At 45.3% G+C, this 15,885-nt stretch overlaps 1 protein-coding gene across 1 annotated transcript in view; it reads left to right on the top strand.

Moving 5' to 3' along the window:
- The window catches only part of ACACA (acetyl-CoA carboxylase alpha), a 118,819-nt gene that overhangs the window by 41,301 nt on the left and 61,633 nt on the right, over nucleotides 1–15,885 (top strand). The window contains exons 27-34 of the mRNA XM_068415992.1: nucleotides 221–334; nucleotides 978–1,067; nucleotides 1,534–1,652; nucleotides 11,154–11,297; nucleotides 11,913–12,009; nucleotides 13,325–13,432; nucleotides 15,350–15,406; nucleotides 15,713–15,757. Coding sequence (XP_068272093.1) covers nucleotides 221–334; nucleotides 978–1,067; nucleotides 1,534–1,652; nucleotides 11,154–11,297; nucleotides 11,913–12,009; nucleotides 13,325–13,432; nucleotides 15,350–15,406; nucleotides 15,713–15,757 — 774 coding nt within the window. The remainder of the gene's footprint in view (nucleotides 1–220; nucleotides 335–977; nucleotides 1,068–1,533; nucleotides 1,653–11,153; nucleotides 11,298–11,912; nucleotides 12,010–13,324; nucleotides 13,433–15,349; nucleotides 15,407–15,712; nucleotides 15,758–15,885) is intronic.

Below are 15,885 nucleotides of genomic sequence, written 5' to 3'. Positions count from 1 at the left end.
CGTGGGGAATTGCCAATAATACAAACTGAGCAGATACACAAATGAGGCTGGGGAGGGCAGAGAGTTTGCAGCATCACCCAGGTGCCACAGAATTCACAGGAGAAACCAGTCGCCTCTTCTGGGATGGAGCAGACTATTGCTGCCTTGGAGGTAACAGCCTCCTGCCGATGGCCCCGCGTTGTTCCTTTCACTGACACTCCTTGTGTTTGCTGTTTGCCAGGTTCTCATTGCTTCCCATTTGCCATCCTACGAGCTGCGTCACAACCAGGTGGAGTCCATCTTCCTGTCCGCTATTGACATGTACGGACACCAGTTCTGCATCGAGAACCTGCAGGTATCTACCAAACTTCTCTCCTTGTTTCCCTGCTTTCTTCTCACTGCTATTCATGTTTCTCTATTAAATCTCACCTGTAGTCCCAAGGTCCCTGTGGCTTTACGTTGTATTGTTCTGGTTTCTAGCTTCTCCCTTGGTTTTGTTTTCATTCCTACACTGATATCAGAATTACCTCATCACAGTCTGCAACTTCCTCGAGTGGGGAGCGGAGGGAGAGGTGCTGATCTCCTCTCTCTGGTGACCAGTGACAGGACACGAGGAACTGGGATGAAGCTGCATCAGGGGGAGTTCAGATTGGACATTAGGAAAAGGTTCTTCACTGAGAGGGTGGTCGGTCCCTGGAACAGGCTCCCCAGGGAAGTGGTCGCAGCACCAAGCCTGTCAGAGTTCAGGGAGCGTCTGGACTACACTCTTAGTCATGTGGTTTAGTTTTAAGTAGTCCTGCGAGGAGCAGGGAGTTGGACTTGATGATCCTTATGAGTCCTCTCCAACTTGAGATATTCTATGATTCTATAATTTAATATAAGAAGGTCATAACCCTTGATGAACAAGGCTTGATTTGGGTTTTTTGCTTTCTTGTGTGACCCTGTTTGCAAGACAGGCAGTTCTCTTTTAAAACTCTGCTTAATACGATCTCTTCTAGAAACTCATTTTGTCTGAGACATCCATCTTTGATGTGCTACCCAACTTCTTCTACCACAGTAACCAGGTGGTAAGAATGGCAGCTTTGGAGGTAAGTTTATTCCCATTGAATAAAGAAATATTTTATATTTTTCTGTGTTTTTTGTTTTGTTTTGAGCACTGTTCCCCTGCAAGATTAAGAGAGCTGCAGGTTGTGTGGAATCTGGCATACTCGGAGCCTGGCATTTGACAGCATTAATACTCATAATTGACTGAAATTTCAGATTCAAGTTATCTTCTTTGCTTGAAGAAGACTTAGGTGGTTGAGAGGACTCAAAGTGAAGCTGCTGTCAGAGGATGTGGTCAGCCTGCCCTGTGTGCCTTGTGCTGATGGTTGTATCCTGCCAGACTGGCCTTCCTCAAAGTATAGCTTTAAATTCTGGTTGAATTCTATCTAGATATTCATCTGGAGATATCTGTTTGGTTTTTAATATTTTTGAAGTCCCTGGTGTATTATTTGTCTTCTTTCTTTCTGCTTCCTTAGCACAGTTAAGCTGATGGAGTTTCTCTCTAACCAGGTGTACGTTCGACGGGCGTATATTGCCTATGAGTTAAACAGCGTCCAGCATCGCCAGCTGAAGGATAACACCTGTGTGGTGGAGTTCCAGTTCATGCTACCTACCTCCCACCCCAACAGGTCAGATCTCGTGTTCAGGTGCCTTTGGAATCGGAGGTTTATGAGGGGCTACATCCTGTCTTGGCAAAGAAAACTTGCAGTAGAATTGGTGGAGAAAGGGAGAGCCCCAGAGCCTCGAATAAGCACAAATTATTTAAGATAAAACCCTACATTACCAGTTCCTTCTCCTGAGTTATTTAAAACCTCAGGAGCTGTGGGTAGTAGTTTCTGCAGTTTGGATTCATTTAAATATCATCCAGTTTTCATGTATTTTCTGATTTTTAAGTTCAGCTTGTGTAGTAACCTTCCTCTAGAACCTCAGTTCTACCTGAATCCCAAGCCTTCCAAAAGATACAATCCCAGACAGAATAATCAGTTACTTGGAATTTTAATAAAGAACAGTCAAACAGTCTCTGTCCCCTTCTGCAGCGCTCCCCTGCCAGCCCTTTGTAACTGGCTGTGGTTGGCTCTACTTTCAAACCTGGCTTTAGTGGATAAGATGAAATCTTTTCTAGCACTTTGGTGTTCAGTCAGTACTTTTCAGAATGTATTTCTCGTGACTGCAACCAAAAGCATCAGCTACACACTGCCCTGTCTTCCAGAAGGGTCCCATCTCCTAGTGTGTGCTAAGACCATTTATTAAAAAAACCAAACTTGATTATCAGAACTTCAGCATCTGTCAGGTTAGTCAGTTCCCGTGTTTTTTCATTGGCAGCAGGAGCTCAGGAGGGTATTTCAGATGGTATTTTATTTTTGGGCAGGCAGCTGGAGCCCAGCAGCGCAGTGCGGCTCCGCGGCCGCCGGGTGCCACTGTGGCTCTGTGCTGGTTCACCAGTATGGTACCAGGGCTGTTTTCCTCCTTTGTTTCCAAACATCTTTTTCCTTATTTTATTTTTGGTGGGGCTGGGCAACGGGGCCCAGTCTCGCTTCATTGAGAATCCATCAGTACGTTTTATGAAATGGTTTTCAGAACCTGGTTTGCTAGAAAGGAATGACTGTCCTCCACAAGCAGCACAAACACTCATGGTACAAATGGGACATGCATCTGGTCTCATCTGTTTCCTGCGTTTCTAGAATATTTGTCAATAATTGCATACTATTTTTAGTACCCCTTTATAATACTCTCTTGCCCCCTCTATTATTTCTCCATTTCTTTTCTTTGCTGGTCTCTGTTCCCTCTCTTGCTTGGAGGTTTTCGCCTGCCCATGCTGACCACTGCTCTATTACTGTGCTCAAGCTTAATTGGACAAGGTCAGCTGGAAGAGGAGAACTGTTACCTGCTTGGGGAACAGCTTCTTTGTCCTGAAACCTTCTCTCCCCTTTACGCTGACTTCGCTGGGGCGATGTTCTGAAGCTCAGTTCTGCTTCTCAGCCGTGGGCACTGAAAATGCATCGCAGTCCTTGTGCAGAGGCCAGCAGGCTTGGGGACAGAGGCACTGCTGGCATAGGCAGGTTCAGCTCCTTTGAGCTGCCCCTCTGTCTGTGGGTGAGGAATTTGGCTCCTGTTGCTTGGTGCAGCTCCTTGCAGTGTGTCCCTCCTTGTGTGGCTGTTGGGTGGCTGGGTGCTGGAGCACGGCCGGAGGCAGGGTACCTGGGGGCTTACATCAGCACCGAGCGTGTAGATTTAAGCTGGCTGTAAAGGCAGACCTTATGTTGAGCCCAAGACACAGAAATCTCAAAAACTCTGATGTTGTCTTGCTTAAGTCTTCTTTGTTGTTTTTTGACCATGTTCTACGTCCATCCTATGTTTTTCTGTACCTTCTGTAGCGTGAACTTTTAGATTGAAAAGCTAAAATGCATTCCAAGGACAACCCCCAAAGCCAGAATATCCCAAGCAAAATGTCCCTTGAGGCTCTGCAGGTTTGGGTCCTGGTGAACCAGGAGCAGGTACCAGGGAACCCTTAAGAGAGCGTTCTCTTTTGGAGCTGGTGTCAGTTGTATGATGCTACACATTTTTCAGCACTTTATCAGATATTTTTAAGCCCTGGTCCCTTTTGTGTCTGATTTTTGTGAGCATTTAAGGGCCTGAATTTTACTGGAGCAAATATTCATGTAGAGAAAATTGCAAACTGCTAATGGTTGCTATATTTAAATTCTTTGTTATTGGTATTTAACCCTGCCTTGCCTTGACTTAATTGTAACAGAAACAATCAGAGTCACTACTCTGATCTGACTAATCACAGCTAGGCACTCAGACTTGGTATTTTTGGCCACTGGATGATTGCCATCAACTACCCACAGGAAAGCTTTACGTGGAAGCAGAGAAGAAAGAAAAAACCTGTTAAATCTGCTAACAAAATCATAGGAATGCAACCTGCTCCTGGTGGGTTTTGTGGGCAGAAACTATTTTGGGAATTATTTGTTTAAATTAATAGAAAACGTCCTGTTGTAAGAATCCCCACTGATCCCAACAGCAAGGGTAAGACGTAGGGAGAAAAACTGCTTATAATTGAAACCGTGGAGGGCTTTATAGCTCAAACCCAGCGTTCCTTCGTGTGCGGGGCAAGGCAGATGAGGAGCAGAGCGTAACCATCTGGTGCCTTTGGCAGTCAGTGGGGTTTGCAGGCCCTCTCCGAGCGGAGGGCACTACATCAGGCTGGGGGGAGCGAGACACGGGTATCGACGGGATGCTGACGGGTACGTGCTGCAGCAGGGTCCTGCAGACAAATGCTGCTGTGCAGAGCCCCTTGTGCTTGGATAACCTGCCTCCTTCAGTCATCCAGAGTCCTGGGGAGAAAAGATGTGAGAAAGAAATGAGCCCTCTCCTGAGCTGTTCTTCACTTCCCTCTTGTTCAGACTGCCCTGCTGAGATGGGAAGCTGGTGGAATATTGACTGGTGTTTAGAGAGTTCAGCTTCCTTTGTGACAGTGGCAAGCTAGGTGACAGACACTGAAAGGCCTTTCTTAGGTGTTCAGCACATGAAACAGGGCTTGCCTAATCTTAGCTTAAAATCTTCTGTTCAAAGAAACATTGTGTGTCTAGTATAGGGAGAGGGAATTATAGTGCTTTTTCAACAGGAGAAGTTTTTTTTCTAATAATCCCCCTCTCCTCTCCTGCTTTTGAACAGCCTTTCTTACGTCTGAAGCTGTAAGGTTTAATTTAAACTGGGACATTGTCTGCTGCAGCCAGCTTTTGGAGCCTGCTGCAGAACCGTGCTGCTGCACTGCTCCTCTTAAAGCATCCCCTTTTCTCCAGCTCACTGCATTCCCCCAGCCAGGTTGTTCAGCTGCTCTCTTGATCTTCCCTTCCCCAGTAGCAGATGTGCTGGAGGATCAGAAGGGAAGAACTCAGAGGTAAATGTGTTCCCACAAAGCAGATCCCTCTCTTTTACTCAGAGGTAAATGTGTTCCCTCTGTCAGATGCTGAGATGGTCGCTGACCAGGGTGACTTAGGGATGCTGGGTATATCTTTATTTCAGGGTATGGCAACAATACCTAGTTGCCTTTGGAGCTGGGAATGCACGCAGCTCAGGAGACATGGACATACAGGCAAGGCCTTACTTAGCCTTGTCTAGGCTGAATTCATCCTTGGGACTGCATCCTGCTGTCCATGGTGCTTCCAGGGGTGGAATCCAAGTCTAGTCATTAGTTGCTTTGTATTTCCAAGGGTATCAATATAAATGTCTCAGCTATCTTGTGCTTGGTTTTGCCTGGTATCTCCTCTTTCTGTGCCTGTGGATGTTTGTTGACACCCTACTTGGACTTTGATGTTGCTGATTTCAAGGCTTAAGAGTGGTGCACGATCTCTCCTTTGCTGTCTCTTGATGTTTTATCATCTATGGAGTATTTTGGTTGTTCTTTTTTTGTCAGCCTCTTCCTTAGCTTACAGGTAGGAACCATTTTGAAGGCTGAAAGGCAAATTAAACATTGCTGTTTCCAAACAGTGCTTTTTACAGAAGAATAAGAAACCAAAACTCACTCAGGGCAGTGTTTATGTGTTCCTTCCTACTGTCATTTTACAATGATTTAAGATTTGAATTTCTGACAAAATGGAAGCGTTTTCTGCGGACTAAAGTAGTTGCTACAACAGCCTCTTGCGTCAGTCTGTGGATTGCTGGTGTTGAATCCGCTGTGCTGCTTCGGACTCTAACACTGGAGCCCCGAGTGTGTAACTCGTGTGTCATTAGGTAGCCTGAGGTCCTCCTTGTTGTGGGAGACTGGCTGATAGCAGGAGGGAGGAGGGGAAAATGATTCCAGGACACCTGTAAATCCCTGCAGCTCCGTGCTGAGGGTTTGATGTTAATTAGACAGCAGGCAGCAGTAATGTGCTGCAGCTCCCTTGGCTTGCCTGTTTCAGGAAGGGCAAAATCTTCCAACAGAGCGACGAAGGGGCTGTTGAAGGGGCAGCAAACTGAATGGAACGACGATAATTTTATGCAAATTGGACTTCAGCAGCAGATTCAGCTTGGCTGAATCACAGAGGGAGCAGAAGAATAAGGGAAGAAGGAGGGAGAGGAAAAAGCCAATCAAAATGTATGGTTTGAGGCATGTTTCACAGCCTTCTGTTTAGATTCTTCTACAGAAATGAAGGAACATAGAGGAATGCCACTGGTCACAGCCGGTGGAATTGCTCCTTCTCCTCTGGTACTGCTGTTAATAACTACAAGTGGGTTATTCAGCCGACCTCTGCCGATTCCGCTTTGCTGCCTGATTTCAAAAGCTTTGCCCTGCGCTGGCACTCAGTCACAGCTTGATGTAACCAGGGGCGCTTTGCATGTGTTGCCATCATTGTCATAGGGGAGTGCTCGTGGTCAGAAACAAAAAAAAAAGGGAGGGGCAAGGGGGAACGGATTCAGATTTAACCAGGAGGTGCAGGGCGGAGCTAAGGGGATTTTTGTTTGCTTGGGCAGGAGGAGTAGTTGTAGCAGTAGGGCTTGCTTTGGTGTGGAGCAGAGGCCTGGTGAGATCAGCTTCCCTGGTCAGGAAGGGCCTTTTTAAAAGTTCAAAAGATGGGGAGAGGGGCTGGGGCTGGTGTGGTGAGAGGGGTTGTGACCCTGTGATAGCTCTGGGGAGGTGTAGCTCGGTGAGGGGACTGGAATGCCTTTTCACAAGGCCTGATGGTGCTGCAAATACCAAACCTTTACCTCTTAGTGCATTCCAGTGACAAGTGACCCTCCAGCTCCTGATGTGAAAAGCCCTCCACAGCCATGATGACCCGTAGAGGCAAAGCCAGCCCCACAGTGTGCAGCTTGAAGGCTATTCCTCCCTTCTGCTCTGACATCTCCAGCCACTGGTTTTCTGTTTTCCTCATTGCGATTCTCACCATAGTCTCTTCAGCTCCGTACGGAGTGGCTGGAGAACAGTTCCTGGAGCAAGGCAGCCGGGTGCCTTTTTTGAGGTGGAAAGCAACATTTGTTACGCTGGTTTTTTTTTTCTGTCTGTTTTCTGGAAGCGTTCCAGGGACTGCTACACAAGTGTACCAGGTGTGGGAACTGCCAGTCCTCTCCAGACCTTTTTTTCCAACTGAAGTAGGTTACACGCAGCTTTCCCACCATTTGCCAAGCTAAAAAAAAAAAACCCTTGAGGCCACGTGGCCCGTTCGGTCCTAACCACGGGCTCTGCAGCGCAGGGTCTCTCCCCACTGCCTCCAAATGAACTGGTGTTATTTGCCATTGAACAGATAATGTCTTCAGGCCATTTTGTGCTTTCTCCTGTACAGCTTAAGGAGATCATGGGAACTTTTCATGCCTCTACCAGTAATGCACCAGACATACAACCTTGTAGTGAATATGACTCTGCTGTGACAAAACCAGTTTGTGAGCAGGACCGAGTGCAGTCAGTGTGTTTAGTGGTGTGACCATGGGAATACACTGGTCATTAGGTATCAAGACTTCATGCCCAGTAACTTGGCTACGGTCAAGGATGTTAAGAAAGTCTGTGGTTTGATCTCCTACAGGTTTCTGCAGGGGAGGGGAGGGTGAATGTCCAGTTACATGCTCCCTGAAGCTTTGCTTTCAGTCTTTTCATGTTTGCTGATATCTTTGCACAAGCCTACAGTGTGCATGTATTTTTTTTTTTCAATTTAATCTTTACTATTTTGAATGTCAGATCGCAGCAATGTCTACATCTTGCATGGAGCAATGTGCCACCTTATGCTTTCATGAGTGTAGCTGGGGTGGGCTGGACTGTGCTGTTCGTGTGCTGGTATGAAAATGTGCCCCTCACCTTCTTTGTGTCCTACGTGCATCACTAAGCCCTAGTCTGCATGCAAAACTGTGAAGAGTTGGGCTGATGTTGTAAAAGGAACTTTAACATTTTCCTAAAGTTAGCCTTAATTTCTGCTTGTTCTTCTTGGTATTCAGAGCTTTGCATGCTGGAAATGCAGAGTGCCACGTGGGGGGGGGGTGTGTTTGCTTTGTCACTGCATCGTTGTGGGAGCCAGCGCGGGGGCTGCTGCTGAGCGCAGAGGTTTGGCCGTGAGGATTTGCCTTGTTTTCCTGAACCTGTCCCAGTCTTCCTGTGTGATGTGGCCACCTTTGCATCCGCGCTGTTTGCCCTTCTGCCAGGGAGCGCGAGCCCCCCTCTCTGGGCTGGCTTGTGAAGCTGACTTGGTGTATGCACAGGGCTTGAAGTGGGTGCGACGAGATGCTGTAGAAGTGCAGGTGCCTTGCAAATACAGGGGGTTTCCTGGGGTGTATTAATTGCATGTTATGTGCATGCTCTGTGCTCATTCCCGTGGCAGCTGTGGCCAGCGAAGTCAGGTGGTGGGTGCCTTCTCAGGGTCAATGAAATCGAATTCTGCCTGATACCTCATGGTTGACAAATTGTGGTTTAATAAATTGTAAACTTGTTGCTGGTCTGCGTATCAGCTTGATGATAGTTCTTTATTATGGCTTTCACTAACCAATCTGTAACTAACTGTGGTTGTTTGATTACAGAGGGAACATCCCCACGCTAAACAGGTATGGTACTTGTCATCTTTTAAAATTTGAAGACAGACTAGAAAGAAGTAGCCTAATACTGAATGTTTTAACATGTTTTGTTTTAGTGCCCTTACCTTTACTTGGGAAGCTCTCAAACGTAACTCTTCTTTTTCCTTCCCTTTTCCTCTCCCTTTGTCTAAAACATGTTTTCAGCTTTTCTTTGCCCTTTAAAAAAAAGCTTTGCATGCAGCAATCTTTAAAATTAAATTTGCCAGGTGACTCGGCGCATCTGCAGTACTGTACAGAGCAAACTCCTGGCCAAACACTGTTCCCAGGGTCTCTGTTTGGAACCGCATTCCCGGCTGTTGCCCCTCTGGCAGGGTGGCACAGGCAGGGACTCCTCGCTCGTAGCAATTCCTGGTGCTACTCTGGTTTCTTGCAACTAGCTTAGAATTTGTCGAGGCTGTTTTCACCTCCCTCACACCATAGATGAATCTACATCTCAAACAGCTGACAGCATGTTTTGTTGTGTTTTGGACGCTAATTCTTCCTCCCGTGTCTCAGTTGAAAAGTATTTCTCGTTTTAAAGAATACATGAAAAATGTCTGCTGTCTCTTTGTCTAGTTACTGTTCTGTGGTATTTTTTGTATTAGTTGTAAGAAATGTACACCAAGGCATGTCCTGAAAAATTTTTCTCTTTCCAAACATGAATACCTGTTATTTATTACTGCTTACAAGCCTATTTAGGGGAAAAATAGTAAAAATGGGCTTGAAAGTCTCATGGCTCTTAATCAGAGATAAATTACGGAAACATAGAGTGACTCTAAACACGGAGAGCTATTAATCAAACTGATGCTACTTTAGACTTGTTAACAATATACTTAGGACCATATCACAGTGGTTTTCTGTACGTGGAAGGAAAGAAATCTTAGTAAAGCCAGTAAGTAGCAGTGTCCACAGTCCAGTTTGGTCCTGGTTCTGTGTGGCTGGGCCCCGGCTTCGCCTGCTGTGCCACTGGTGTCTGACCCAGCGCGGCACCTGAGCGCCTTTTGACTTTACAAGCTGTAAGTCAGGCATGTGCTGTGCTGAATCAGTGCCCTGATTTCTTCCCTGTTGCCTTCTGCCTCCTGGTGTGGCACCAGTTGGGGAGGACAGAGACTTTGTTAACGTCTTCCTAAGCCCCAGGGAGAGCGCAGCGAGCGAGGGTGCACTGCTGCTGTGTCGCAGCGCGCTGCCGGGTGCCAGCTTGGCACTGCTGTCTCTTCAGAGCAAGCTTGAAGGTCTCACCGTGTTGCAGGGAGCTTTTGAAGTCGGTCCCTCAGTGAGTTAAGATGACTGCAGCACAGTTTAGAAATCAGAAATAATAATTGCAGGGAAGGCAAACCCCAATCCTAGTAGCTAGGGGAAGGATGTCTATTAGTTGTGTGCTTTTTGTTCACTGAGAAACTTCCTCTGCTAGTCTGGACCATAACATTGTGGGTCTTTAACAAAACATAAAAATAATAAGAATAGCCCAAACCCCAAAATAACACAAACTATTTCACAGCTGGTGTATGCTGCCATAGCAGTTGAACTGTAGGAGAACTCAGTGATACTTAATATATTCAGGATCTTGCCCTCTGCCAGGAAGGAGCACTGAGCTTTAGTGAGCAGTGCTCCTGCTTTAAATAGAAGTCTCTTACTCAGTGCCTTCCTCTGAGCTTGTGTAAATCCGTTCCAGTCCTCCTCGCTTCAGTAAGGAGTGGGTCTGTATGAGTGATGTGTGTACTGCAGTGGATCTCGGTGCTTGAACAGCAGGCGTCGGGCACGAGTATGACAGCAGTAAGTGTGTGGAGCTCTGCCCTCCTTGCCCCTTAAGACAGATGTGTTCCGTGGCCAACTGCTTGTATTTAGCAGCTGCCACCTTTTAGCCATCAAAACCGAGCAAAATAAATGAGTTAGGGGGAGTTGCAATGTTTTAAAGCATGGATTAAATTAGATGGAGGAGCACGTCGATTTGGTCAGCAGTTCAAGTGGAAGGCACTGTAACAGGACTTTATTTAGGGTAGGAATACTGGTGTAAGACTATAGAAAACCCCATTTCCAGTATAGGATTTTAGAGACTTCACTGTACCACACTGCATTTGAGGAGCTTGGATTATAGTATGACCAGAAAAATTGTGGAAGCAGTAAGATAATAGAGCTTGGTACACTTCCACTGAATTTGTAAAAATTTACTAAATCTTTAAAGTGTCAAAGCTTAGAATTGTTGTTGTTTATCTCAGTATTCCACCTGTAAAGCAAAACATACACAGAAGAGGAAAGATGCATTCAGCTTTGCATAGTCATAATTCACCTGTCATCTCAACAACTCCGTAAGAAATACTTGTTTTAAGGGTTATAACTTTATTTCCTAACTATTTTAACTGTTCCTGTACATTGGGACAACATCCAGGTAAGGGCAGTAATGGCACCAGATCATGCCAGCGTTGCAGGGGCTTTGGAGAAGGCAGCACAGCGGGTCTGGCGTGCTGGAGAATCTAACAGATCATGCAACAGTTGTTGGACAAACAGCCATGCCTCGAGTGGTCAAAGCATACGCACACGCACAGATCTTTCTCCAGTGATATTCTGCTCTCCCTTGTCCCTACTAACTGTGATCTTATTGAACTGCCGTTTAGAATGTCCTTCTCTTCCAACCTCAATCACTACGGGATGGTCCACGTGGCCAGCGTGAGCGATGTGCTGCTGGACAACTCCTTCACCCCGCCGTGCCAGCGGATGGGCGGGATGGTCTCCTTCCGCACCTTCGAAGATTTTGTCAGGTATGTGGGGAGGGGTGGTGATTGTTTGTGGTGCCAGCTTCCTAGGTGGGCCCAAATGGAACTGGACAAAATCTTTGCCTTGTCTAGAGTCAGGTTTAAGCTGGTCCTGAGCTTGTTTGCTGAGTTTCTGGAGTTTCAGGTGGAAGTTTGTTTGGATCCCCTTGTCTGTCTCCTTGAGATAACACAAAGTTTCAGACTGCTGTAAGAGGACTTTGCAGCCAGAGGATCAGCATCTTGAATTTCTGCTGGTTGGAGATCGTTTGCAAATGTGCTGATTTCTTCCAACGCTCTTGTTCACATGTGTGTATGTGGGAGGATGTGTTCTTTATGCTTCCAACCTAGGGGTAGGCAGCAAAGCCCAGCAGAGCCCATAGCAGGCGTGAGGGCCTGCAACCATAAGTTCTCTGACAAATGCTAGAGGATCCAGGCTCTGCTTTGCTTTGAGAGGTGGAGGAGGTGTTGCCTCCTCGTCTTTTGAGTTTGTCCTACAAAGGGAAGGAGTCCTTTTCTCTCCCTCCCCTCCTTAGCAACGTGATTTGTGGATTTTAGTGCTGTATGCTTTCAGCGGGCTGGCGGCAGTGTGGTGATGACTAATATTTCTCTGGTGTATTTCAGAATCTTTGATGAAGTGATGGGTTGCTTCTGCGACTCTCCTCCCCAGAGCCCAACCTTCCCTGAAGCTGGCCATGCTTCCTTGTATGATGAAGACAAGGTACGGTAGTTTTTTCCCTTGGGATTGGAAATAGAAGGCGTGCAGAATGCCGCAGTGACTGCAGGCTGGGTACTTCTCACTAGTTTGAGTGCTGGAAGCAGGAGTTAAGAGCTTTATGTATTTATGTATGTGATTTGTTTGCTCGTTCCACAGCAGGTGATTCAAAGCAGGTGGCCATTTTCTGACTCCGTTTTAAAGCTCGGCTAAGTCTCTTACTCTCCGTGTAAATTTAGTTTGTAGCTTTTAACATCAGCAGAATTACTGGATCCACGGCAGCATAACTGAGAGTTTAGACCCACGATTAGGTTTCCAGACCTACTCTGTGCATCGGGGTGTTGAACTGCATATTCAGCTGCCTTTACCTTAAGTCTGACTTGTATTTTCTGTCTGACACCCTTCCTAGGCACGTTACATTCTGGTTCTGCCCTCTGTTCTACCTCTTACAACTGTTTTTAGGAGGAAAAGATGAGAGGAACCCCTTAATGTTTTGCATTGGTGTGGAGAACTGGTGCAGAGGAAGCAGATGGTTTATAATCCTTAGTGGTACAAGACCCGTTGCCCTTAGGGACACAGGTCGCTGCTCCACTGCTCTGTTTTGCCCCCAACAGTGGGAAGCTCTGTTGGAACACAGTCTGTGTCCGCAATAGGGCTTGGGTTTAAACTGATCTGTTGATCTTGATGTGTGTGAGTACTGTAGCCTTGATCAGAATATTACTGTCAACCTGACTGTCCTCGGATCTCTCTTCTCCTCCCCCAGATAACTTCCTGTTCATACTCAGTTTTTCACAGTTAACTGCAGGCTCTTAAATACTAAATTTGTCGTTTCTCAGAGCTCTGATGTAATTGATGCTTCCACATTATTTCATTTTGTTGTAGATATAAAAACACATACTGTTTTGCTCCTACACTTTGAATTTGCTTAATTTCATCACCTTTCTTGATGCCAGAGTCCTCTAATGTCCTGCCTGTACGGCATCGTGTAAAGAGAGGACCTGACCCTGCATTCTTTTTGCATCCAAATGAAGCACACTTGAGTTAGCCAAGCCAGATGTGACCATGAGAATTGGATTTTCCAAATGAAGCTCCTGTTTGCTGTTTGTGGACATTAACTCTTCTGTGAAATTACAAATTTGTGAGGCTGCTTGGTTAAGGATGCCCCTCGTAGTTTTCCTTGGTTTACGGCACGCTCTGCTGAGGTCATTTTTCCCTGGGGCATCTGTGTGTTAGAGGGGTATTTGGGGAGCCTCTTTTGAGAACTCCTGGGTGTGAACTTGTTAACAGTTTATTTATGGGGAATATTTTCTTTAAATTGCAGACTGCCCGTGAGGAGCCCATTCACATTCTTAATGTTGCTATTAAGACTGACAGTGACGTTGATGATGATGGGCTGGCAGCCATGTTCAGAGAGTTCACTCAAAGCAAGGTAAGTTGCCTTGATTTTCTCTCTGGAACTCTGTGATTGTGCAGGAAAGTTCTGTCTGCTTTGGGAAAAGTCAGTATGTTCCTCAGGGTTTTTGTTTGTTTGTTTCAAAACAAATAAATGCAACAGTCACATCCTTAATTTATCCCATCTAAAACCTTACCACCTCTTTGAGTGGATGTAGGTGCACCTTTCTGAAGCCTCCAGGTCATCGTTTCTCTTTGCCATCAGGTCAGGACTTCTTCCCTTTAATTTTTGATAGGGTAAAAGGCCTTTAAGGTTTAAAATGCATCAGGTCAATCTTCAGTATCTGTCTCCAGATGCTCTGAAGGAATGTGCTGTATCCCTCTCCCTGGTGGGAAAGTTGTTATATGAGTAACAGAGGCATGGAAAGTGACATTAAAATGGCCTATATGTTCTGTATCACGATAGTCTTAATGCAATTAAAATTTGTTCTCCTTATTGCTGACCAGGGGAGGACTGAGCGAGTCGTTTTGAACTTCACTTCCCGTTGTGGAAGGTGGCAGTACATTCTTCAGAAATGAGGGGTTCCAAAAGGGGGCTGCTGTCTGTGCGGCTTCAGCAGCTTCCTGTCTCTTTAAGCAAAGAAAATAATCAAATATAAAAATTAAAACTAGTTCTGCTTTTCATCTGCTTGATCATGCTCCAGGCGTTTTATGGGAGGGGATAAAAGGAAAGAAATAAAAAAAAAAAATTCCAGAACACATTAAACTATCAAATAGGTTGATCCAAATTGTCCAAATAATCTTCTAGTCCCAGCATGTTGTGTGTGGTTTTTTTAATAGAAATTAGGATCATATACTTGTAAATGACTTGTGGAGGAGATTGAGGCAGTCAGTGTAAATGGAGTTTCTCCAGGTGCTGATGGCTAATCGCTCTGTAATAGCTGTGGACTTGCTGTGAGACCCACATTATTACGATGTAATCAGAATCCTGTTGCTATGCTGTTATTGTCTGCCACTTGTGGAATTTTAAAAGCAATAACAGTTTTTGCTTTTTAAATCATGGCGTTATTAAAGTTATTTTCTTGCTCTTGCCATGAATATAGTCACTGATGCTCATTTTCAAAGGGCTTAACCTTAGTAAAACATTTCAGTCTGTGCTGAAAGCGGTGGGTTTGCTCCTGGTCTAGCTGAGTTCTTGTTTCTTTTTTTGTTCTTTTTTCTTTTTCTTTGCTTTTAAATTGAAAAAAGGAGGAAAAAGGAAAAAGTTTTAGAAAGAGGAGCAGAATGATGAGATCTTAACACTTCAAAAGATCAGTGGTGTGGCCAATAGGGATGGCAGCACTCATTTGCAATGTGGCTTAGCTGAATTTGATAAAGCAGCAGCCAGAATGGATATTCTCTCATCTATTTGAAAAAACTAAGTAACACTTAGCATGTATCACCTCTGTGATATTGACACATCTGTCCTCTGGGCTGGGTTCTGTGTGCGTATCGTGCCAGAATCAAGTAGGTGCTACAGCTTCCTTGGGTCAGTTCCTTTACAACTCGTTTTCCATCATTTTCCATGGCCTTACCACGTCTGCGCTGTGCTCCCTTCAGAAAATAATCTTTGCAAAAAAGACCAACTTACTTTGGCAAATGGACAGGAATATTTCCTGCAAGACCTGTGTGTGACTCTCCTGCTTTACTTACCAGCCAGGCTCAGCTGGAATGCTGTGTCCTTGTGACTTGGTTACTTACCTCTGGAGATTGCAGGTGTTTGCTTAGGTGTGCTATGAGACGATCATCAGATGAGAAATGTTACCTGTGAGTAGGCTGAAGTGGGCTGGGACCTTCCAGCGTCGATGCAGGAGATCTGTAGAGCTTCTTCAGTTCATAAAAGACTTTGGCGTGGTTTTGATGGGTTCTTTTCCTGTTAATCCAGTCACCTGATTCCTTCCTTGCCTCTTTACAGAAATCAGTCCTGATTGAACACGGCATTCGGAGGCTGACCTTCCTTGTAGCACAGAAGGTATTTTGATCTCTCTCATGCTGCTCAGAACTCTTTGGTTTCTAGCTCATAATAGCATTAACGTTTGATGTGTTTTTTCCCAAATTAAATGCTGTATTTAGTTCTCTCTTCACTGTTTTTGTTCTCTAAAATTTGAGATGGTTTTGATGAATTCGCTTAAGAAAATTAATTTACAATTGTAAACAATCTTGGCACCTCTTGTATTCTTGAATTAATTAAGTTTTGATTTTCATCCTAATTGCTAGCTTTCTTCTCCTTTTTTTTTTGTTTTCTTCTCTTCCTGTGTTTGTACGTTTCGTTTGTAAGGACTTCAGGAAACAGGTCAACTATGAGGTGGATCAGAGATTTCACGTAAGTAAAAAGGGCCTAGAACACGGTGGTATTCTTGACCTGAGGCCAGGAGACACGTAAGTGACTCTGGGCTTCCCATTTGGTTCTTAGTCAGGCATTTAATGCCAACATTGGTGTCAGGGTTAAGT

Source organism: Nyctibius grandis, chromosome 18 (assembly GCF_013368605.1).
Source record: "Nyctibius grandis isolate bNycGra1 chromosome 18, bNycGra1.pri, whole genome shotgun sequence".
NCBI classification, from domain to species: Eukaryota; Metazoa; Chordata; class Aves; order Nyctibiiformes; family Nyctibiidae; genus Nyctibius; species Nyctibius grandis.
Note: the sequence above shows the minus strand (reverse complement) of the source record. Positions and strands in the feature narration are given on the sequence as shown.